This window comes from Haliaeetus leucocephalus, unplaced genomic scaffold (assembly GCF_000737465.1).
Source record: "Haliaeetus leucocephalus isolate CR32 unplaced genomic scaffold, Haliaeetus_leucocephalus-4.0 Scaffold251, whole genome shotgun sequence".
NCBI lineage: Eukaryota > Metazoa > Chordata > Aves > Accipitriformes > Accipitridae > Haliaeetus > Haliaeetus leucocephalus.
Window position 1 is genome coordinate 7,520,098 of NW_010972687.1, and position 20,381 is coordinate 7,540,478.

Below are 20,381 nucleotides of genomic sequence, written 5' to 3' on the forward strand. Positions count from 1 at the left end.
TGTTCCTCACTTTCTGAAAAAACAAATTACCTAAACTTTGGGTTTCACTATGTAAGTCACCACTTCTGGTTGTGGTGAAAAGACAGAGGCAGTTGTAACTTGGCAATATTGGTGAAATTCCTACCTGCTAGAAGGCTGACTTTTCCTTTCAGGGTGATATATAAATTGGACACCCTGCTGGTATCTGATAATGTAAACAATAGGTGTTGGGGGTTTGTTGTTGTTGTATTGTGTTTTTTTTAACTTGATGCTTTGGAAGGTCAATGTTCATAGGTGCTGATGTTCTCAAAGATAGGGTCATTTACCATGCTGGAATTGTTTCCTGTAGTTTTTTAGCTCATGGGTTTTGGTTGTGATCAATCAGTCTTTTCCCTGATACCTCTCTGTTTCTGATAGAGAAAAAACACAGAGTAGGAATGTAACTGAAAATTTCTATAAATTATAACAGTGCATGTACATGACATTTCTGACTTTGTTTCCTTCGCCTCTGCATGCTGCTTCATTCAATGCTTATAATTTCATAGTCTTTCTTATGAGGACGGTTTCTTTCTCACCAAGTCAGAGAGTGATGTCCCCATCACTCTGTGATATTGCACCCACCTGTATTACAGTCTTGTCACAGCCTCCGTATAGGTTTCCTCGTCATGGTCCGTACTTCCATGCTTTCTAAAGCGTTCTGTAACTGAATTATTAATCTGCAAGGGATGTTGAAGATGTGCTGCTTCTTTCTTTCAGTAGACTTTCTCTGACAGTGATATCATGCAGTGGCAGCCCACTCTGAAGAGCAGCTGTTCTCATAGAACAGTACTTCTTCCTGGACTGGTGGAGGCTTGGTTGTAAAAAGTAATGTTGAATTGGGAATCAGAATCTGCCCTCTCTAAGTCCAACTGCATGTATTAATCACTTGAACTACAGACTTAGCTTGTTCTCTTCCTGTCAGAAATGGTGTATAATTATTCCATGCAAAGTAGAACAGCTTCAGAAGGAAAGACTGATCAAGTCACACCACAGTGTATTCTACCATCTGTTACACAGAGAACCCAGCTGAGGTTATAAATAGAAATTTACCTCCCCCTAGGTCTTTCTGAAAAAGTCCTGTAACCACTGGCTGTAGCATTAAAAGGGAGACTGTCTTGTCCTCCAGTGTCTTGTTTTGAGAAGGGAATGACATAGCTCTCCAAACCCAAAGTTCTAGGAAATCCTGTCATTGGTGATGAATCCAGATTATGCTGTGGCACTGCAGCTTGTTGCTTCGGTAATGCTGTGAAAAAACTGTTTATGCAGGTGTCTGTGAACCAGGTGACTGAACTCACAGTTAAAAACAGGCCTGGAACGATATGACAAGTATCTGGCATCGCTAGAAGAACACTGTGATGAGAGTGAGGGGCAGGGAAAAAGAGAGAACAGGTATAACTGAATTTCTGAAACAAGTTTTTTTGCTGAACTCTGTCTTTTCTTGAGTTATGGTTGAAATCGTTGAGGGGATTCAGTATGGTGATAAATGTCTCCTTGCAACACAGAGTAAGGGCTTCTGATTTTGAGGGAATGGGCTCTAACACTTTCCTGTTTCTTCCAGCCACAGTGATTCTTTGCTCGTGTGCTTGCTGTTTTGAATCTCAGTCTTACAGGGTGAGATGTATGCCCATGTATTTTACAAATAGCTCACAGACTTGTGGATTCTTCTGTATGTCAAGTCACCCAGGCGTTAGGCATAGTAGGTCTACTGCAGCAGCTCTGCCCTGTGGAGGAACTTTTGGGGTGTTAAGGGAGTTAATGTTTCCACTGCTGCAGCTGTTTCCTGTACCGTGGTTCTGAGACTCTGACCAGTTATGTTTGGCATAGTGTGGAAAATGCCAGTGACTATATGAGTCTTGTCTACATTATGGTGTCCAAGATCATAAATATGACACTTTACTATTACACAGCTGGAAACTTTTTGAAAATCACAGAAATCATGAAACTGCTAAAACCAAGAAGCAGCCCAATATTTTAATCTGGTGGTAGGAAAGGTGCTTGCATTTTGGTGAGAAGTAGTCAGGTTGTTGCTCCTGGTTGATGTGAGATGAGTTGAGCCAGTAGACCGCAAAATGTCTTAGCACATTATACTATTAGTCATGATAGCTAGATTGCATTGCAAATGAACTACCCATCTACTACAGACTTCTGCCTTTGTCCAGCACTCTGCTATGAAATGTCAGTTTGCAACTTAACCTAACTCCAGTCTCATAAGATGAAATACTATATGTTGTTTCTGCACCCAGAAACAACCATTTTGGTTATTGGATAAAAAAATTGTTCAGTTTTTAACTATTCAAGCAAGAGTAAGTGATGCTTTTATTTCGGCTTTCTTAGGCTACTTTCTATTTGAATATGTGCAATATATCCATAGCTATGTTCTTAAAGTAGGTCAAAAAAGATACTTTCCTTCAGTTGAAGATACTTGATTTGGTGGAGAAAGAGCTATGTACTATGTAACTTTTACTGTGTGCTTTTTGTGCTTTTACCTTGTTTCACAGCAGCCTAAATCCAGCTCCCATCAAAGTTTCTGGGAAGAGAATTTTACCATCATCCTGTTGTTTGGTCGCTATGTTAAAAATGCAAAGGGGATAGGACTATATCCAGTTGTAAATGCATTTACTTTCTTTGTAAGAAATCTTAAAGATTGTATTTATGTCGGTGTCTGGTATAGGTAGATAAGCAATCACAGCAGGACTTGCAAATGCAGAAGCAATGAAGTCAAGTTAGCACAAAGTTTATTATTCAAGTTCTTTCTTCAACAAACGTGCTGTCAGTGTTTAAATTAGTAAAAAATTTAAAATAAATGGAGGTGCAAATGGTACATTTAAATATCATAGTGTTGTACTTTCACCTTGTCCAAAATAATTGTAAAAGTTCCCAGCTTTAGGAGTTGTGGGGACGAGGGAAGGTAAAAACAGTGAAAATAATTGCCCATGTTCTGAATACTAGTCTTGTTTTCAGTGGTGTTTGTAGTATTTTTCCTATATGGGAGCTGCAGGTGCAAGGAAATGACTTCAGATGTGAAACATTAATCAGTTTGCCTTTTTCCTTCATTTTGATTGCATGCTCAGTATGTTTTTAATAGTAGGTTTTGTTTATTTTAGTTGAGTTAGCAACAGACAAGTAAAGCAAGTCTGGAATCTCTGAGAAGGATTTTAAAAAATCTTGCATTTTTCTTTCTGTGAGAGAATTCATTTACTAACTGCTCTGAATGAACTCTTAAAATAATGAATGGAGTGCTACTGACTATAAATAAACAGAAAGGCGTGCAAGTTGCTGATATTCCTAACACAGTTAAAGCTGTTGTTCGGTCTGATATTGAAATAAGAACACCTTGGGAATTGAATTGTTTGCAGACTTTAATTTTCATGTAGTTCTGTCTGCTGTAATAGTAACCCAAGGTCTATAGTGTTCCTCCATCTGATAGAGTTATAATTTGCTACAGTAAAATGACAGTCAAGGAGGCAGTGCTTCAAAAAAATCATAATTTATGCTATTAAAAGTTTTAAAGGCAGACGTATGGATCCAAGCCCACTGTGAATGTACCTATATCAACATGTTCCTGCACACCAATTTGCATGGGCACATACCATTGTCATAATTTTATAAAATTGGTATCGGCACACACAAATCACCATTCAACTATCTTGTTGAACTTCTAAGTTGTAGAACTCTTGTAACTAGAATTGAAAGTCTAAGCATGCAGTGTGCATATATTTTGATGTTTCAACCTATAGAATCTATTATTTAGATAAAAGATTTAACTAAAAATTTGTCTCTGCGGTTTAGCCCCATCTGTTCCATGGTTACTGACCTGTGAGCTTGAGCAAAGAACTATTGACATCAGTGAGGCATGGTATGGACCCTGGCGCTGTCCCATCCACAGCAGCCTCTAGGACAGGGGTCTTTGCTTTCTACACTCTCATGTGCTTGGAAAACAGAAATAGATGGGTCAGTTTTACTCAGATTGCGTTAGTTTCCTGTTCCAATTCTTGCATAAATGCACATATTCCTACTTTTTTGTTAGCTGTGCACGACGCAGCCTTCATTCACTTTCCTTATAGGTATGCATTATGAAACAACCTTTAATTACTACATGATCACCATCCTTTTATTTTTTTTTTTTCCAAAGACCTTTGCCTCATTTATGTAGAATAGGTATTGCTCTCATATGAAGCAGCTGCGTGGTATTTTGTTCTCTGTTCATTGTTCATAAGCACAGTATGCTTTTCCTTCTGTTCAACTTTTTAAGTTTTAACAAGTGTAAGGCATTAAAAAAGACTGCTTCACTAGGTCAGATATTTTAACCTGAGATTAACTGTGTTTAAAACACTTATGTATGTGACAATTGATTAATGTATGGATCAGTTAATTACATTGCATATTTTGACAATCCATTGTGTTCATATATAAAAATCTCACAAGCTTTAGGCTATATCTCTATTTCACTACAAGTATCTTGAAAGAAGGAACATTTGAAATATTGTGCTTGGATTATAATTAAGACTAGGTTAGTAGAAGTTATTAACATGGTATAAGGCAAGATTTTGGGGGGTGAGAAAACTTTTTTCTGATATACTTTTTTCATAATTGTATAAGAAACTGCGTATCATAAAGGACAGAGATCAGAATGAAGTAGTGCTAGAAATGGAATTGGAGAAGAAAGCAGAGTAGTGAAGCTAAAAGGAGCCCAGGTGTTTCATAGTCATGTATAATACAGCTGATAATGTGTCACACATTTTAATGTCCCAATAGTATAGTTGCATAAAAAAAAGGCAAATATCTTTTGGTATCATCTCAAGTGTAAAGATCTTAAAAGAATCAGTAAGTTTTACACATATAATTGTCTTCTACTGGGGAAGTGACACATATAATTGTCTTCTATCAGGGAAGTGACCCATATATCTGAAAATGTCTTGGAACTTTCTGATAAAGTACACAGATCCTTCCCATAGCTGCTGAACTTACTAAGTCTTGAGCTTCAGTCTTCAGCTGTGGAGTACCTTTTTGCATTTCCACTTCTGTTACAGTAGTCTCTCACTCCTCTGCTGACCTAAAGTTATTGTATTTGCTTAGCTTCCATTTAGCATCTTTCAAGCTTAAAATTATATGGTAGCTTGTTATGCAATATCATTTGATAACAAAAAAGATGAAGTCCTTAATTCTGACCAGAGCAAACTGACAAGGGAGCACTCCCAAAGTATATGGGTTTTATCAGTGCCAAATCACAGCTCCAGCTTTTGTTTTATTTAGTGAGATGTATTTTAAAATAATCAGAGTCAAATGCATCTTACATGATTTTCTGCTGGATAGTCTTAAACAGAAGTCCAAAGAATGATTGAGAGCTCTATGTAGAACCATTGATACATAACAAATCTAGTTCCTCATCTTTTTCTTAGGTATATATGTGTGTTCTTACAGTTTTATACATGTAAAATAGAATGAGTCTGTGTTTAAATCAAATTTTAGGTGGTGGTATATTTAGCATTTTTAGTGGGCAGGGAGAATTTGTGTAACTTCTGAAGAAATTAAAACATTTCAAGTGAGTTTGAGACAACATAGGCTCTGGGGTCAAAGCATTAGGAGAAGGTGTGTTCAAGCTACATGCCTTCAATTACCTGCCTGGGATCTAGTTTGAACCTTCCCATCAATAAGGTAAGGAGGAATGCCAACACTTTGTTCAGTGAATTAAGTGACAAGTCAATATACTTTTTCCAACTTACATGGTCCCTGAATGGACTTACCTCCTCAGAGGTGTTTATACATGTACAAAGATTATTTTTGTGAAAGCTGGGGCTCTGACAGAAGCCCTTTTGCTAATACAGCTGGGGTGATTTAAGACTTGCTTCCCTTAGTTATTCACACAGTAACTAAGAGGACAAATTCAGTCTTGTTAGTATGGACAGTTTACAAAGTTCTGTGAAAGCACTGGACTGTGAATTTGCGCGGCTCAGGCAGGGAGACCTTCTGCTGCTGTGCTACACAGGGACAATAACCCCGGCCCCGGGGAAGGGCCATCCAGGGGACTGATATCACCCTGAATATCCATAAGAAGATTTACCAGAAAATCTTGTTAGATCCTCCTATGTGTTACGTTTTCTTGTTTGTCAGAATAGCTGGTCATTTTTCTTTAGGGAATTGCTAGTGATCTGAATGCAGTTCATTGGCATATGGGGTAAATGGGCAACAAATTCTGCTTTTGACTGGAGCTAGTCAGAGGCTCTGTCACCTGGGGCTTAAACTGTTAAAGCTGTCTGGCTAATGATTGCTGCCTGATAATAGAACATATAGCTGGGGAGTCTTGCTTACTCTTGATAGGAAGTTGTCATCTTTGAAGGGGCGTTCCAGGCTTGTTACCAAAACCCCAAGAGAAGGATTTCAACATGTTGCTGATTTTGTTAAATAAAAGCCAGGAAGATGAACAAGGACGGAATTTCAAATAAACAGGATCCTAGCAAGGGTGTTCATTATTTATTTTTCCACCCAAAAGGGACAAAGTAATGTTTACCATTTAGTTATGTCATTTACAAACTGCATAATTGATATGAATAGTTTAACTTTCAGTGGGTAATTTCTGTAAGGAATTGGATGTAAGTGCATTTGTTTATTTGTTGCCAACTGAATGTCCTTTCAGATGTATCACTTTTAGTCATGAAATCTCCATTGGTTTTATGGACCCTATTTATATTTGAGTTAGAGAATTTAACTGAAAGTATCTGGTGGTTGTAGAGTACTTGAAATATCTAGATTTGATTTTTTCGTAAAGAGGATATAATTTGCCTTTTAATATTCAGTGTTCTTTATTTAATACCAACACGTGTGGTCAGAGAGAAGTACCTGTCTGGTGCCCTAAAACAGTTCAAGAGTAGAAACATGCTGCTCATTGCTTCAGACAAGAACTGAAGTAATAATATAGCATCTTTAGTCATGAAATAAAAGGTCTTCTAAACCCAGGTCTGTCTAGTTACTGCTTCAAGTAGCCTTCATTCCTAGGGTTCTTAAAATTACTTCCTTCAACCTACTTCTCAGTCATTGGGTCCCCACTTTTCTTTGCCTTTGACTCAGACATGCTACATGCATTAACAGTGCAAAGAAAACTTCTTCTTGATCTCAATTCACAGTCTGTATCCAGATTTGATCTGGCTCAGCAGCAGCCCAGAGTTGCAGTTGTGATTAAAATTGTTGGCTTCAGTCTGGACTATGGTGAGAGCAGACAAGAGTCTTTAGGAAATTTAATTATAAGGGTCTCGCAAATCCTTAGCGAATGTGTGTGAACTCATTTTTCAAAGGCTTTTTCAGTTTGGCCAAATGTCAATAAAATTCCACAAACTGCAGAATAACAGTTTCTTTATATAGGGAAAAGTTGTTTTCTAGCCTCTGGGTTGCTAGCCATGGAAGAACAACAAGAGTATGTAGGGAAGTAAGATTATTTAATCATATGAATATAAGCCAGTTTGTTAATAATGCAGCACTGCGGTGGCATGTGATTTCTAACTCATATTTTCATTCTGGCTTCATTGAATTACTTGCAACAAAGACAAAAACCAAACTATAATTTGTTTTCTGATCTGGCTCAGCATTTATTTATGATTACCCTGGTCATCCACAAGTCTTTGCTTCAAAGTGTAAGGTCACTAGAACCTCTGAAAGAAATGACATCAAAGCTTAAAAAAACCCGCATTATCCCCTAAATTTTCTCTTGAACACTTCTGAACCATTTCATCTGAGGAAGAAGAAAAAATAGCCTGAGGATAAAATTTCACTCCAGATGGTTAAAGTTTGGCGAAATTATAAGCAACTGAAAAGTCAGACCTATAATGGGATGTGTCATGCAGACTTGATAATAGGCAAATGTTAAAAGCCATGCAAATATGAGGTAAGTGGTAATTTGTTTTCCTGCTCTGTTTTGGAGCATCAAAATAGAAGCATTTAAGATAGAATAGATTAATCCTAATTGTAAGAAAGTGTGTAGAACGATGCTTACTGCCTTATTCTTAATCTGTATTTGGAAAAATGAAGACAGCTTTAATCACAAAGGAGATGTTTAATTTCATAGTATAATATACAGAATATAAAAACACTTGTAATACCAGAAGTATCTTCAAGTGCACTGTGGTATTGATTATAAAAAGTTGATGCAGTCCAATCAGGGAATCTAGCTGCATTAATGTATACAGAGACAGTGCAAATAGTGTCAAGGATGACCACTTCAGTATTACTTTTCACACACTCTTGAAACAACTCTAATGATGATCTTTTCATAGTGTTTATTTCTATGTAAGCTTACTTTGTACCTCCAGAAAAGCTTCTACAGGTGGAAGGAGATGGTAGTTCTCTGTTTACATATAGAATAATGGTACAGAACTGCAAGCAGTAGTATGAAATAAGGGGATTTCACGCTTTGTCATGATGTCAGCAGTACACTGTAGTTAGGACAGAACAACTCCTGGTATAGTTAATGATGGCATTCTTGCCACAGCAACACTGAGCCCAGCACTGTGTAATTTACCTTTTGTGGTAAGCAAATTTTGCAGCCACTGCAACATAGCCTGAATCTCACTTGTAATCTAAAGGAGGAAGGCTTAAACATGTTACCAGGAATTTCAGCTGCCATCACTCTTTCTTTGATTCCCTAACAATGCCATAATCAGTCAGAGAAATAGCATCTCTCATTGAATGCCATGGTGGTGTCCCTAATTAAAACTTTTCTGCCTTTTAGGAAACTTTCTTTAAGACCTTAGGGAGCAAGTACTTGCAATCAGAAATCAGCCTGCCCTCATATATTGCAGTGAGGATCATCATTAGCCTATGAAACTTGTCTCCACAAAGACTAGTATTAATAAAGTGGATGTATTGCTTTATGAAATAGCATATAAATGAGTAATGCATATTAATAAATCCTCTTCTTATGAGATTGTTCAGAGGAGTGCATTGTGTCAAAGTGGTTGTCATTAAAATTGGGTCATGTATAGTGTGTGGTACCAGAGAACCTTCAAGTAATGTCAGATGTAACTTTCTCAAGAGGGTTTATCATGCTGTTATAAGTGAGGATGATAGTAATGGTGTTCCATTAGCATTGCACCTTTGTAAATCCATGTAAGAAATTCTAGCTACCTTTTCTTTGAAGAATTTACTCCTTAGTTGGTGTGGTTGGCAGCAACATTGTGAATTTTGTCACAGAATGAGGAGTAGGTGGGATCTTCCAATCAGATATGTGCATTAAGGAAAAAAAAAAGCCTTATGTTGTTATATAATTAAAGACAGCGTGGTAACATAAGCACAGTAGAGAGAGTGTAAACACCCTTAATTCTGGTGTTTCTTAGCCTTTGAGTATGTGAATCTGCAGTCTTTAACAGTTTTAAATATAGTTTGTGTGTGTATATTATAGATTAAATAAAAGTGGGAATGTGGGATTGTGTTAAAATAGTCAGCAGGCTTTTCAAGCCCATTTTCTTTCAATATTGACACTTTTTACTTGAGTGGGTTGGAAAACTGACAAACATAACGTATGTTGTATAAATAACTGAGCAGAAAATCACCATAGTGGATATATAAACTTCTTTCTTATCATTCTGTTATCTGCAGTCTTTAAAAATCCATTGCTCACTAGCAATGCAGACACAGAGTTATGTCTTCGTAAACACACTAATTGTGGCGCTTTGTTCATTTTCTAGGATTTTCTTTGCATGCTGTTGGAAGACATCCCTGAACAAAAAGAGTAAGTGAGAACCAGGCTAGAAAAGTCAAATAAGAAAGTAGAAATCAGATTTAAATATCAGCTGTGCTAGCCAGAAATAGTAGGATTTCATTTAGTATTGTTCTACTTGTTTTTTTTCAAGTGTGCATGTGTATCATTCTCTGAAAATTCTCATACATATATGCACAAATAATCTGACACTTGCTGTGTTATTGCTATCCCTTGTTCCCTGCAAGCAGTCCCTTTAACTTGTTTAGGGCAGCAGTGAGGTCCTGTGTTCACTATACAACCTGAAGTGCCAGTCACAGCTGCCTTCTCAAACTAATTTGTGATCCTCCTGCCAGCTGCTTTTGGCACATGGCTCCCTACAGCAAGGAGGCCAGAGCTTTGCCGTGGATCTGGGAAACAAGAGAAGATGGATTTTTCTCAAGCAGTAGTGTGGTACCATCCCCTCCCTGTCATACAGTGTGCCAAATGGGGAAGGATGGAAAACACTGATGGAAATCCAGTGTTAATTGCCTGACATGTCCTTCAAAATCCTCCTACATGTGACTGTGATTGGCTGAAGGTGATAGAGCTTTGTATCCCTCCCTGCTTATCCATTGGTTTGTTCTGTGCTACTACAGACTGTGCTACAAATACAGGTTCTTTTGTAGTGCAGCTTTACATATTATAGTTTTTAAAAATAATGTATTTACTTGAAAAATGCAGTTTTGGGGAGCAGGATTCCGAAAGTCTTCATAAATCTGGGTGAGTAGTTTGGAAAAAAAAAAAAGGAGATAAGATATTCATAGAAGTTCAATGCATTGAGTTTTTTAGTGAAACCCTTTTGCTCTTAGAGACTGAGGGACGGAGAAGCTAGTTATCATCGAGACAATGTGTTTTGTGGCATCATGAGTTTAGTTTGGGTGGCGTTACATTTTCCAGCAAGATACCATAGGATGATATTTTGTTTATATCATTGGATATGGGTTTCCAGCCCAAATATAATCAGGAATATTAAATGGAATATATGGGAAAGTGGGTTATTTAATGGCATGATTATACATTGATTTGTTAATAAAATCTCTGTTTTCCTTCCTTTTCTCACTTGTGTTTCTCTGAAGTCCAAACCCAGTGCAAAATGTTATTTGAGTAAGCATCCAATTTTCCACTTAGAAGCATGCCACAATATTTAAACTTTCAGTGACACTTATGCAAAAGAATTATATCTCCCATTTGCATTGCATCATACTCCAGAATGTATGAACAAAATTTCAGATCTGTGGTAATTCACTTTACAATCAGACATAGTGTATATCTGAATTTACCTACTGCCAAGATTACCTTGGGTGCAGGTATCAACAGCAATGCCAAGAATAATAGAGCATCTGGATATACAGAAGGCCTTTATTTCTTATCTGCTACAAGGATGTTTTTTCATTCTTAAATGTATTCTGTTGTTAGTACACAAATACTAGCCTGAAGTAAACGCAAAGGGAGGAAAGAGAAAAATGAAATACTTTTAGAGATCATCTGCTGATGAGTGCTTTTTTGCACAAAGTTTCAGTCGTAAGAATGAAATGTATTTCAAGATTAGAGCAACAAAATTCTTTGTAGCATGCAAAACCTCCCAGACTTGTGTAATTCTACCAAGTAAAATTTTAATGTTTAAACTAAATGCTTCTTTGTAATGGAGGCTGGACTTAATAATTAAAAAAAAAAAAAAAGAAGAAGAAGAGAGAAATTAGTAGTAGAGAATCAAGCCAAATCCTGCCCTCAGCTGTGGCAACAGAGGCAAACTAGTGTAGCTAGGAGTAGAATTTGGCTTATGGGAGATTTTTGTAATGAGAACAGGATTAACATTGGCAGAAAGCAATCATACAACAGTGTGGAAATTTTCTGTAATTATTATGTTGGAGTAATGCAATATTTCTGCTATTGGATACAGCACGCTGTATCTAAAAGATTCTCACTCTTCCAGTACTTAGTTCCTTTAGTTTTTACGTACAGGAAATTTTTTAGTACATTCCCAGTGATGAGCAGTTCCAAGATAACAGACGTAACTTCTTAAGTGGCAGTCATTGATTTTTGCTGCCTTTTGTACTCAGAGGAGGAGGATTATATGCCTAGTTTATAGGGCTACTTCACTTCGTGCTCTGACTCAATATTAATGGCATGTTAGCTGTAGAAATCCATTCTGCAAGGCAGGATCCTCCTGTTTCTGGACTGTGGCTGAATACTGACAATCAGATAGGCCTAGCACTACCTTCTGGTCCTTTAGAATTTCTTAACTTGCCCTTGAGGCAGATTATTTCTATGTGTGAATACTAATGGCAAGAAGGACAAACCAATACCTATCATTATCCTTCTCTGTTTTCAAAGCCTTTTAAAATATAACATGCGCTGGCTATAGTCTCACATTATCTTGGCTTTTCTGTAGAAAATCTACAATACTTCCCACGTGTAACTGAGGCATCCTATTTCCTTATATATAACTTGAAACTTCACTACATTTAAAAAAAAGCCAATCTAAACCAAACAACAACAAAACCCCCTCTTATGTGTCTGTATATCACAGTGCACTAGATTTGATAAAACTCCCAGTGGCTCTGTTCTCCCAAGGCTTACACCCATAGTCTTTGCTGTAAATTGATCCTCTCCACATCTGTGCAACATGTGAGCTGTGCAAAGACTCAGTGTTTTTAAGACCCTGTAACAGAGGGTGAGTTTCACCAGCCTCAGATAAATCAGAGTCGCAGCTGCTTGTCCTCTTTATAACTGCAGATTTTTTTTTGAGGAGGTCAGTTCTGTTCTTTGGGCTTTTCTGGTGGTATTTTTTATTTAATTTCATTCAATAAAATAAATAAGTGTACTAATAAAGCTGTGGTTTTAATAATACATTATACACAAAGGAAGGCTTGTGTTACAGCTCAGCTATTTGTACTGTTAATAACTCAGGCTTACTAACCACATTCCTTGGATGTCTTCATAAATTGTCAATTAAGTACTAAATCAACATTAGAATAATGCTGCAATTTCAAACTACTCAGCTCTACAGGTATGTCTTTCTTTCATACTTGCTTTCTTTGTTACTCACATTATCATGAATGTGGTGATTTTGACTGAAACAAACAGCTGGTAGGCACCTAACTCCCAAAGCAAATCATTGGGAAAGAATTTTCCCAGTGTTTTTGATTCCTCCATTTTTTTGGTAAGCCAAAATATATATGCTGGACAAAACCCAAAGGAAATCTTATCTGCAGAAAGCTATGGCTAGTTGACAGAATCACTAATCAGTCACTAGTCTTTGATCTGCTCTAACTATGCCTCCATATTTAGCTGGAATGGCTTACTTTGAAAATGATTGATGTATATGAAGGTATATATCCGGATGAAGCAAATATGCTTGTTGAAGTATTTTCAGTTGGATATGGCAGACTTTTTAGCTTCCTTTAAAAAAAAAAAAAAAAAAAAATCGCACACTTTCATGTGCACTGTTCATTTGCTGCAGTATCTTATTCTAAAAGTGGTTTCTTCTCCTCGATTGAGGAATTAAGTGGGTTTATCTTAAAGTTGGTAGAGTGCCTTGGGGCCTTGTGCAATGAAAACTTGATATATTTTATCATCTTTTATATTGCTAATTTTCAAATTATGATTAATGTTAGTATTTTACAGAGCTTGCTGTGAAGCATTGAATTGGGCCATGAACAGTATGTATGCATGTTAGGAGATCATTCCTAGGCTTATCGTCTAAACAAAGAGACAAGGGATGAGATAATGGATGTAATCGCATTCTCATTTTAAAGTAGGGAACCATAGTACAAAGCAATTGAAGAACCTGCCCAGCCTCATAATAGCTGTTACAGTGCTAATCAACTGAACCCAGACCCCACAGTCCAGTATAGTACCTTAACCAGAAGGCCATTCAGAAAATCGCAGACGCATCAGATTTAAGTCCTTACAGATGCTTAACTGCAACAGAAGCAGATGGTAAGTGCCCTTTTTGAATATGGATGCTTTACTGAACTGCAGACTCTACAAATATCAGGCCCTGTGTCCTTTCTCCAGGACATTTGTTTTGAAATAGCAGTTTGTTTGTGATCTATTTTTTGGGTTTGATGTGAAGCCCACCAAGTTAGTGGAGACCTTTCCAAGGACTTCACAGTTCTTCAGTATTGACTCGCAACACATTCAGAGTACATCTTTGCAATAGTCTGCAAATTACTAATATATTGGGGGGAAAATAGTGAATGCCTGTAAACTGCTAAAACAAATTGCTTTTTTTGATGGGTGCCAACAAGAATGCCCTAAGTTGGAAAAAAAAAAAGGTGTGTGCAAGTACAAAGGAGATGGCATATGGTCATGTGACAGGTGTTTAGCTGAAACTGAGGGTGTTGCAAGCAGAGAAATAGCAGCATTGTTGTCTTTGCCCTTGAGAAAAATGTCGAAGTTTCAGGAGCAGCTGAGCAACTTACTAGTGGTGTTTCTGACTGGATTAGTGTGGTGTCAGAACAGTGCAATTCCCCTCAGTGTCATAAGCTCATTTCAAAGCCAGTGTTTTGAAATGAGCTGTTGTTGGCTTTAAAAGAAATAGAGGGTATATTAAGCAAAGACGCTACATAGCAAATGTAGCATAGATTATTTTGCATAGTTGGTTTTGGTTTTGGTTTTGGTTTTTTTTTCCTGAGGAAATTTTGCACTTTAACTTTAGTTTCGGGGGGGGGCAGACAGACTGGCATTGTGAGGCTGTGTTTCTTACCCTGGGTAAGACAAATTAAATGCATTAATAAGGGTATTTTTCCCTAGCTGCTAGCTCTGCTTCAGCATTGGAACACTAAGCTGTATTAGTTTTGATTCATGCAATAACAAATAAAAAGTTGTTATTCTGATTATGCTGCTTGAGACAGAATAAATGGTATGATACACCTGATCTACCTTTGACTATATAAAATCTGGGTGTCCAGTTTTAAGCTAGTCCTGTATGTGGTCTCTAGTAACCAGACAGAAGTAAGAACTCAAGAAAAAACATCAAATTATCCCAAAGAAGGTGAGTTGACTGACTATTTGGAAATACTTCTCTTTCTCTCCATTCCCTGTGGAAGAGACTCAGCTAACTAACTTAGACTAGAAAACAATTTTTAGAGCACTGTAGTGAGGTGAAGGTTAATTATGGCCTGAAGGATATAGCAGTCAAATGCTCTAAATTTCATAAATTTGCACAAATAACAAGGTACTACTAAAAGCTGACCAAATCTGGATGTTTAGTAATTCATTTGAATGTAGAACACTACCCAATTTCAAGCATGGCATTTATGTCCACTTATATGTAGAAAATTGATTTCCATAGTGATCAGACATGCAGAATGGTAATTTCCTGAAAATTCAGAATCCTGGCCGTGTAGAAATGCTTCTGCTTGACTGCTGCAATTATCTGAACCACATGATCAGAGAGAAATTTTTGTTTGTCTGTGACAGTCTACAATCTCCTGATGTTACAAGAGATATTTTGACATTTCAGATTTAGTGATTGGGAAGATTACTTTGTTTCTGTGGGAATTACTCTCTCTTTTGGGGATTCACCTCAGCTAGGCTGATGTGTCATCTCTTACTTGTAAAGACACTGTTGAAGTGAAGTTTGGACCTAAATTACATGAACTATCAAAATGTATTACCAGCAGCAAATAGACTAGTGCTCTTTCCACATTAAGCCTTCTTGGCCTTCACCATAAGGTATGACTGATCAAAAACTGAAGAAGACTGTTAGTAGAAGATGAAAGCATGTATGAATGGCTTTATTGTCATTGTAATCTGAATGCTCTTTTTCTTTAACCTGTAGCTTCTTCTGATTTTCAGTATGATGCTGTAGCCCATGTATGCAAGCGTATCTTAGTAGCCGAATGACACAGGGTAGCATTTGTGAGGCAAGACTTTCTTATGTTTAAGGCACTTGGTGTCCACTTTTTGCCTCTGTTACAAAATTGCTGTGTATGTTGGAGAAGCTTATTAAGAATGGATTGCTTATTTTTTGCATATACTGTTGAACAATTATTCAATGAGAAGCTAGCTGACTCTCTATTTTGATCAGATTCTCCCACCCTTAATTCACATTAGGAGAATTTTATTCTTTTAAGTAGACTTGCTCATTCATTCAGAATACTGCTTAGTGTGAGTAAGGATGGCAGGGCTTCTACCACAATAGTGTAGAGTGGAGGTTGTAGCCATTAATTCTACCTCAAAGGAATGGTAACACATAGGTCTGCTTGGAGACGGAGGATAAATTTTTCATCTTGGGTTCAACAAGGATAAGAATATCTAACTCAGGATATAAGCCATGTCTCGAAAAGTGCTGTTGTTACACCTTTTAATACCAGTAATTTAAATCTTTGGTCATTCCAAATAAAACTAGCCAAGTTAAAAAAATGTAGTAACGATGGTCAGCAAACACACAGAAATTTTTACTCTATGAATGTGTTCCAGGTTCATCCACTAACATATTGCTTGAATGCTTTTGAGACTCCATAAGCTCTCTAAGCCTTAGTTTTCCCATTTGCATGTCAGGCATAACAGTGATTGATCTCTCTCCCATTGGCATAGCGAAAGTTAATATTTAAAGATGTTTAAAAATCGTTCAGTAAAAGTGACTGATGTATTCATTACAAATCCTTCTTAGTCACTGATACAGTCCATAAATAAACCTCCTTTAGGGTCAGAATTTTGAGCACAGCTTTGTCAGGGGTTGGGGGGTGGTGGTGGGGAAAGACTTCTTTGTCATGTATTTCAAATAAAAATTGTATTGGGTTGCTTGCCTTCCTACTTCAGAGCTTCAAAATGGCTGTTCTTTTCATGAATGCTTTATTGGTTATGGTACACATTACATACATGAAGGTAGCTGCAAGTATTAGAATGAGTCTTGCCAAGGCATTACCATGCACATGTATTCTGCTTCTCATAATACTTACATTCATTGAGGGCTTACTCAGGTTCCTTTTTTCAGTACTGGCATACTGCATGGACATGACATACTGCATGGACAGGGGGGTTGGTTTTGTTTTTGTTTTTGTTTTTAAATTGGCTTCCCTGCAGGTTGGGAAGTCTTCAACCAGAGTTGAAGTAAATGCAACAGAAGTTGCTAACCAAAGTAAAAGGGGAAATACAATTTCTGAATTTGCAAATGCTTATGCATGTGGTTATTTCAGTCCCACACAGCTTGATCATGACAAACTATTTCCTTCTGTTGGGGTTCCAGACTATTCTGTGACTTCACTGTGAATGTTACCAGGATATAAAAAAAGTGCAGAAAAAATGAAACTAAAATATATTAGATACTTGGTAACTTTGAGGATTAATATCCTCAGTGCCTTTTAAAACCCCAAAATTTAAGGAAGTTTGTATTTAATTTCATTTTCTTTAGTATTTTATCTTTACATGTAGGCTGCTTCTGTAACAAAATACTGGTTTTGAATGTCTCTGGTTAAATTTACTTGCCTGTGATTTTTTTTTTTTTTTTCTGTAAAAGAAACAAAAATCCACTCAACAAGAAGTAGAGCACCTGCTCATACTTTACATGTTTCATAAATGCAGTTTACCATCTCACACTTTCTCTGTCAATCCTCATAAGCACTGACTTTATCATTTGAGTTTTAAGCACACAGAACCTGATCTGTCTTTAATTTGCTCATATCACCTCTGATGATATTATTCATTAAAAACCCAAGAATGTAGTACCATTGCAGCACAACCAATACTTGGAATTCAGGGGTTTTCTCAGCTTCTAAAGCGTTAATTTTCATGTGGAAAAATTGATATTTTTATGTGTGTCTTCTAATTTTTTTTTTTTTTTTTTTTTTTTTTTTTTTAAGATCTGGGTTAACTGTAGAAAGTATCTTCCAGAATTGGCTTGACACTTCCGGAATACCAAAGGTAAATACAAAATACCAGTTCTCAGTTCTTTCTGGAGTCTTGCATTTCTCATTACCTTATACATTATTTAAATCATTGCCTGAACTTATAACAAGTATGGTTTTAAATAAACAATTTTGATGATGACTGCTTTCCACATCTTTATAAGGGTTTAGGTTTTATCAGTTGCAGGTTTTTGCTTCTACCATCATCTCAACAACCTGCCAAAGGGCAAATCTTAGAAAACTTAGCCTATAGCTTAATATTGTAGTCACATGGAAATACGCTTTACCGTATAGTGGTGGACTCTACTAAATGTAAGGAGCATTGTTCACAGTTGTCAATATATGAATTACTTGAAAGCCATACTGACAGCAGTAACTAAATGTTAAATTATTTGTACTTTGAAATTTTGTGAATATTGTGACTTGCTGGTGAATCTGCTGCATGGGTAACATATTTCATTGGTGTTCCAGCCCTGAGACTGAGCATTATTTTCTGCTTTTAATACTAAAAGCTTTTAATATTAATGTTTTAAATTCTGTGAACTGAAAATGCTTATTTGTGTCTGTGCTATGTGAAGGCTCTCATTATTTGTTTTTGTCCAAAACTGGGATTAGACGATGAAAGATATCCCTGTATAAATCTTCCTAAAAACCAGTTTTACACAAAGTAAGTTTTTACTATACACCTGGGGCTCAATTTCTAAATCATTTCCCCTAAGCTGGCATCCCCTAGGTTGCTTGGGATTTATCTTATCTAATGCTTGCATTTGTTTCCACTTTGCATTAGCATTTAAAAAGAAAAAAAAACTTTTTAAGAGTTAGAATGGTAAGTCCTGGTTTGTATGTGCACAAGTGAAGTTACTTAGGCAGCATGACTGAGGCTCTGAGGAGCAAGCATGTTTGCAAGTAGAATTGTCCAAGTATCTGGAGAGCACAATATGATAAGCAGTGATCCCTGAACATGAGCTGTACCGAAACACTGTGGTTGAGCTCTTCCCTTGACAGCTTTAGAGGTGTGCATGTCCACATGGGAGGTTTTACCCTGAGATCAAAATGTTCAAAGACTAATATTTGAAGATGCTATAAAATCAAGGTGGAGTTTGTTTTTTCCTGTAAAATTACTGAAAATAAAATTAGCTTTAATTGGAAGGGAAGAAAGGAAAGGACGGTAAGTATCACCATGCATCTTGATGTTCAGTCATTTTGTGAAAAAGGACCTTGATTTTAATGCTATGTTTTGATCAAGGTTTTGTTCCTGATAAAAAGTTGAATACATTGTAGAACAGCTGCTTCAAGTATAGGGGAGAAATTGATGTTGCACAGCTGTAGCTCTAAGATGCTGAACTGGCCGTCTGAAATGAAAGAGTTTTCTGGCATTTTACTTACATGTGTATCTTTGAGGATGTGCCTTATTTGTGTCCCACAATCAACTCTAAAATCACAAATGAGGAAGACAGGAGCAGACTAAAGAATTTAAAATGGTTTTGATTAACGTGAAAACTGAACTCTGTTTTCCTGAGTACTGTAAGTTGTTCAGAATGAATAGTGGGTAGTTTCATTATACCATGCAAGTATCTATTGGTTGTGTAAGCAAAACATGTAGCAAAAATATTTCCACACCCAGCAGGCTTGTAAATAGTTGTAAATTTTCTTTAAAGACTTAAGAGATTTCCCTGGTAGTTTGGCTGTTCTGTAAAAAAAACCACCACCAACAGGAACGGTGCTGATTTAGTATTCTGCTGCTTCTGAGCATCAGCATGCTGACCTCTTCCCTCTGTCTCTCTCTTCCCTCAATAACTTTTTTGATGATTTAACCCTGTAGTCCTCAGTATTTCTCAGGCTCTTATGGGAACTAGTTTCCACTTTATTGAAAGAACTGGAGTTGTTGTCATTCAGTGAATAGGAAACCTTCTTTCCTTTGTGCTTTATTAAATCATTTGGGGAGCCCTTATTCCTGAAATAAAGACTGTAGAGGTTGCTTAGTAGGTCTCAATGTTAGCATCTATAATCTAAATAAGACTGTATTTACCAACGACAGAAGTATAAATCTACTTGTGTGCTGTACAGGAGCTGCTACTGAAACCCCCCTTAAAAAGTATTTAGATTATATTTATTTCAGCAAACTATTAACTTGCCTTCACATAGATTCATCATATTAGCCATGTAGACCACCTTCTTACATGCAGGTCAACTACCAGCATCATAAATAGCAGCCCAGGAATGCCACAGAACTGACTTATTCGACAACTTATGGGTTGCCAGGTGAGTGGACTGGGGTGTATGCAGAGGAAGGTTTCTGTCAGCTCTTTTGGGTGAAGTCACACCGCTGAGCCAGCCAGTCAGACAGTGTGAATAGTATGAGGTATAGAGCATCCATTGCAGTTAACTACCTTTCTTCAGTACTGGAGCAACTGAAAAGCAGCAGGTGAATCTCTGCTCCAAAGATGTCCCAAAGGCAGAGAAGCAGCATCCTGCACTCTACAGAGCATTCAGCAACTTTATGCTTATCACCCTTATTTTACTGACTGCACTGTAGAGTCCTATAGCATGATAGTTAAAGTCACTCTTAATCCTGCAGCACCTGCTCTTAGAGGGACAAAATGTACTTCTTAGTGGCTTAGTAGATACCCATGAGAAATAACTTGACTAAGAATGTAAACATTTTACATCTATAAATACTGTCTAAGACTTCACTGCATTTGGAGAGGAAACTCCCTTACTGGAGAGACTATCCTCTGTAATGGGATTGGGATATATGCATCATGCTGTCCATTCTGAAA

The 20,381-nt window shown here is 37.0% G+C and overlaps 1 protein-coding gene across 1 annotated transcript in view; it reads left to right on the forward strand.

Moving 5' to 3' along the window:
• LOC104832467 (chromosome unknown open reading frame, human C9orf3) overlaps positions 1-20,381 on the forward strand; it is a 181,277-nt gene that overhangs the window by 71,853 nt on the left and 89,043 nt on the right. The window contains exons 10-11 of the mRNA XM_010568670.1: positions 9,693-9,736; positions 17,557-17,617. Of these exons, the coding sequence (XP_010566972.1) occupies positions 9,693-9,736; positions 17,557-17,617 (105 nt within the window). The remainder of the gene's footprint in view (positions 1-9,692; positions 9,737-17,556; positions 17,618-20,381) is intronic.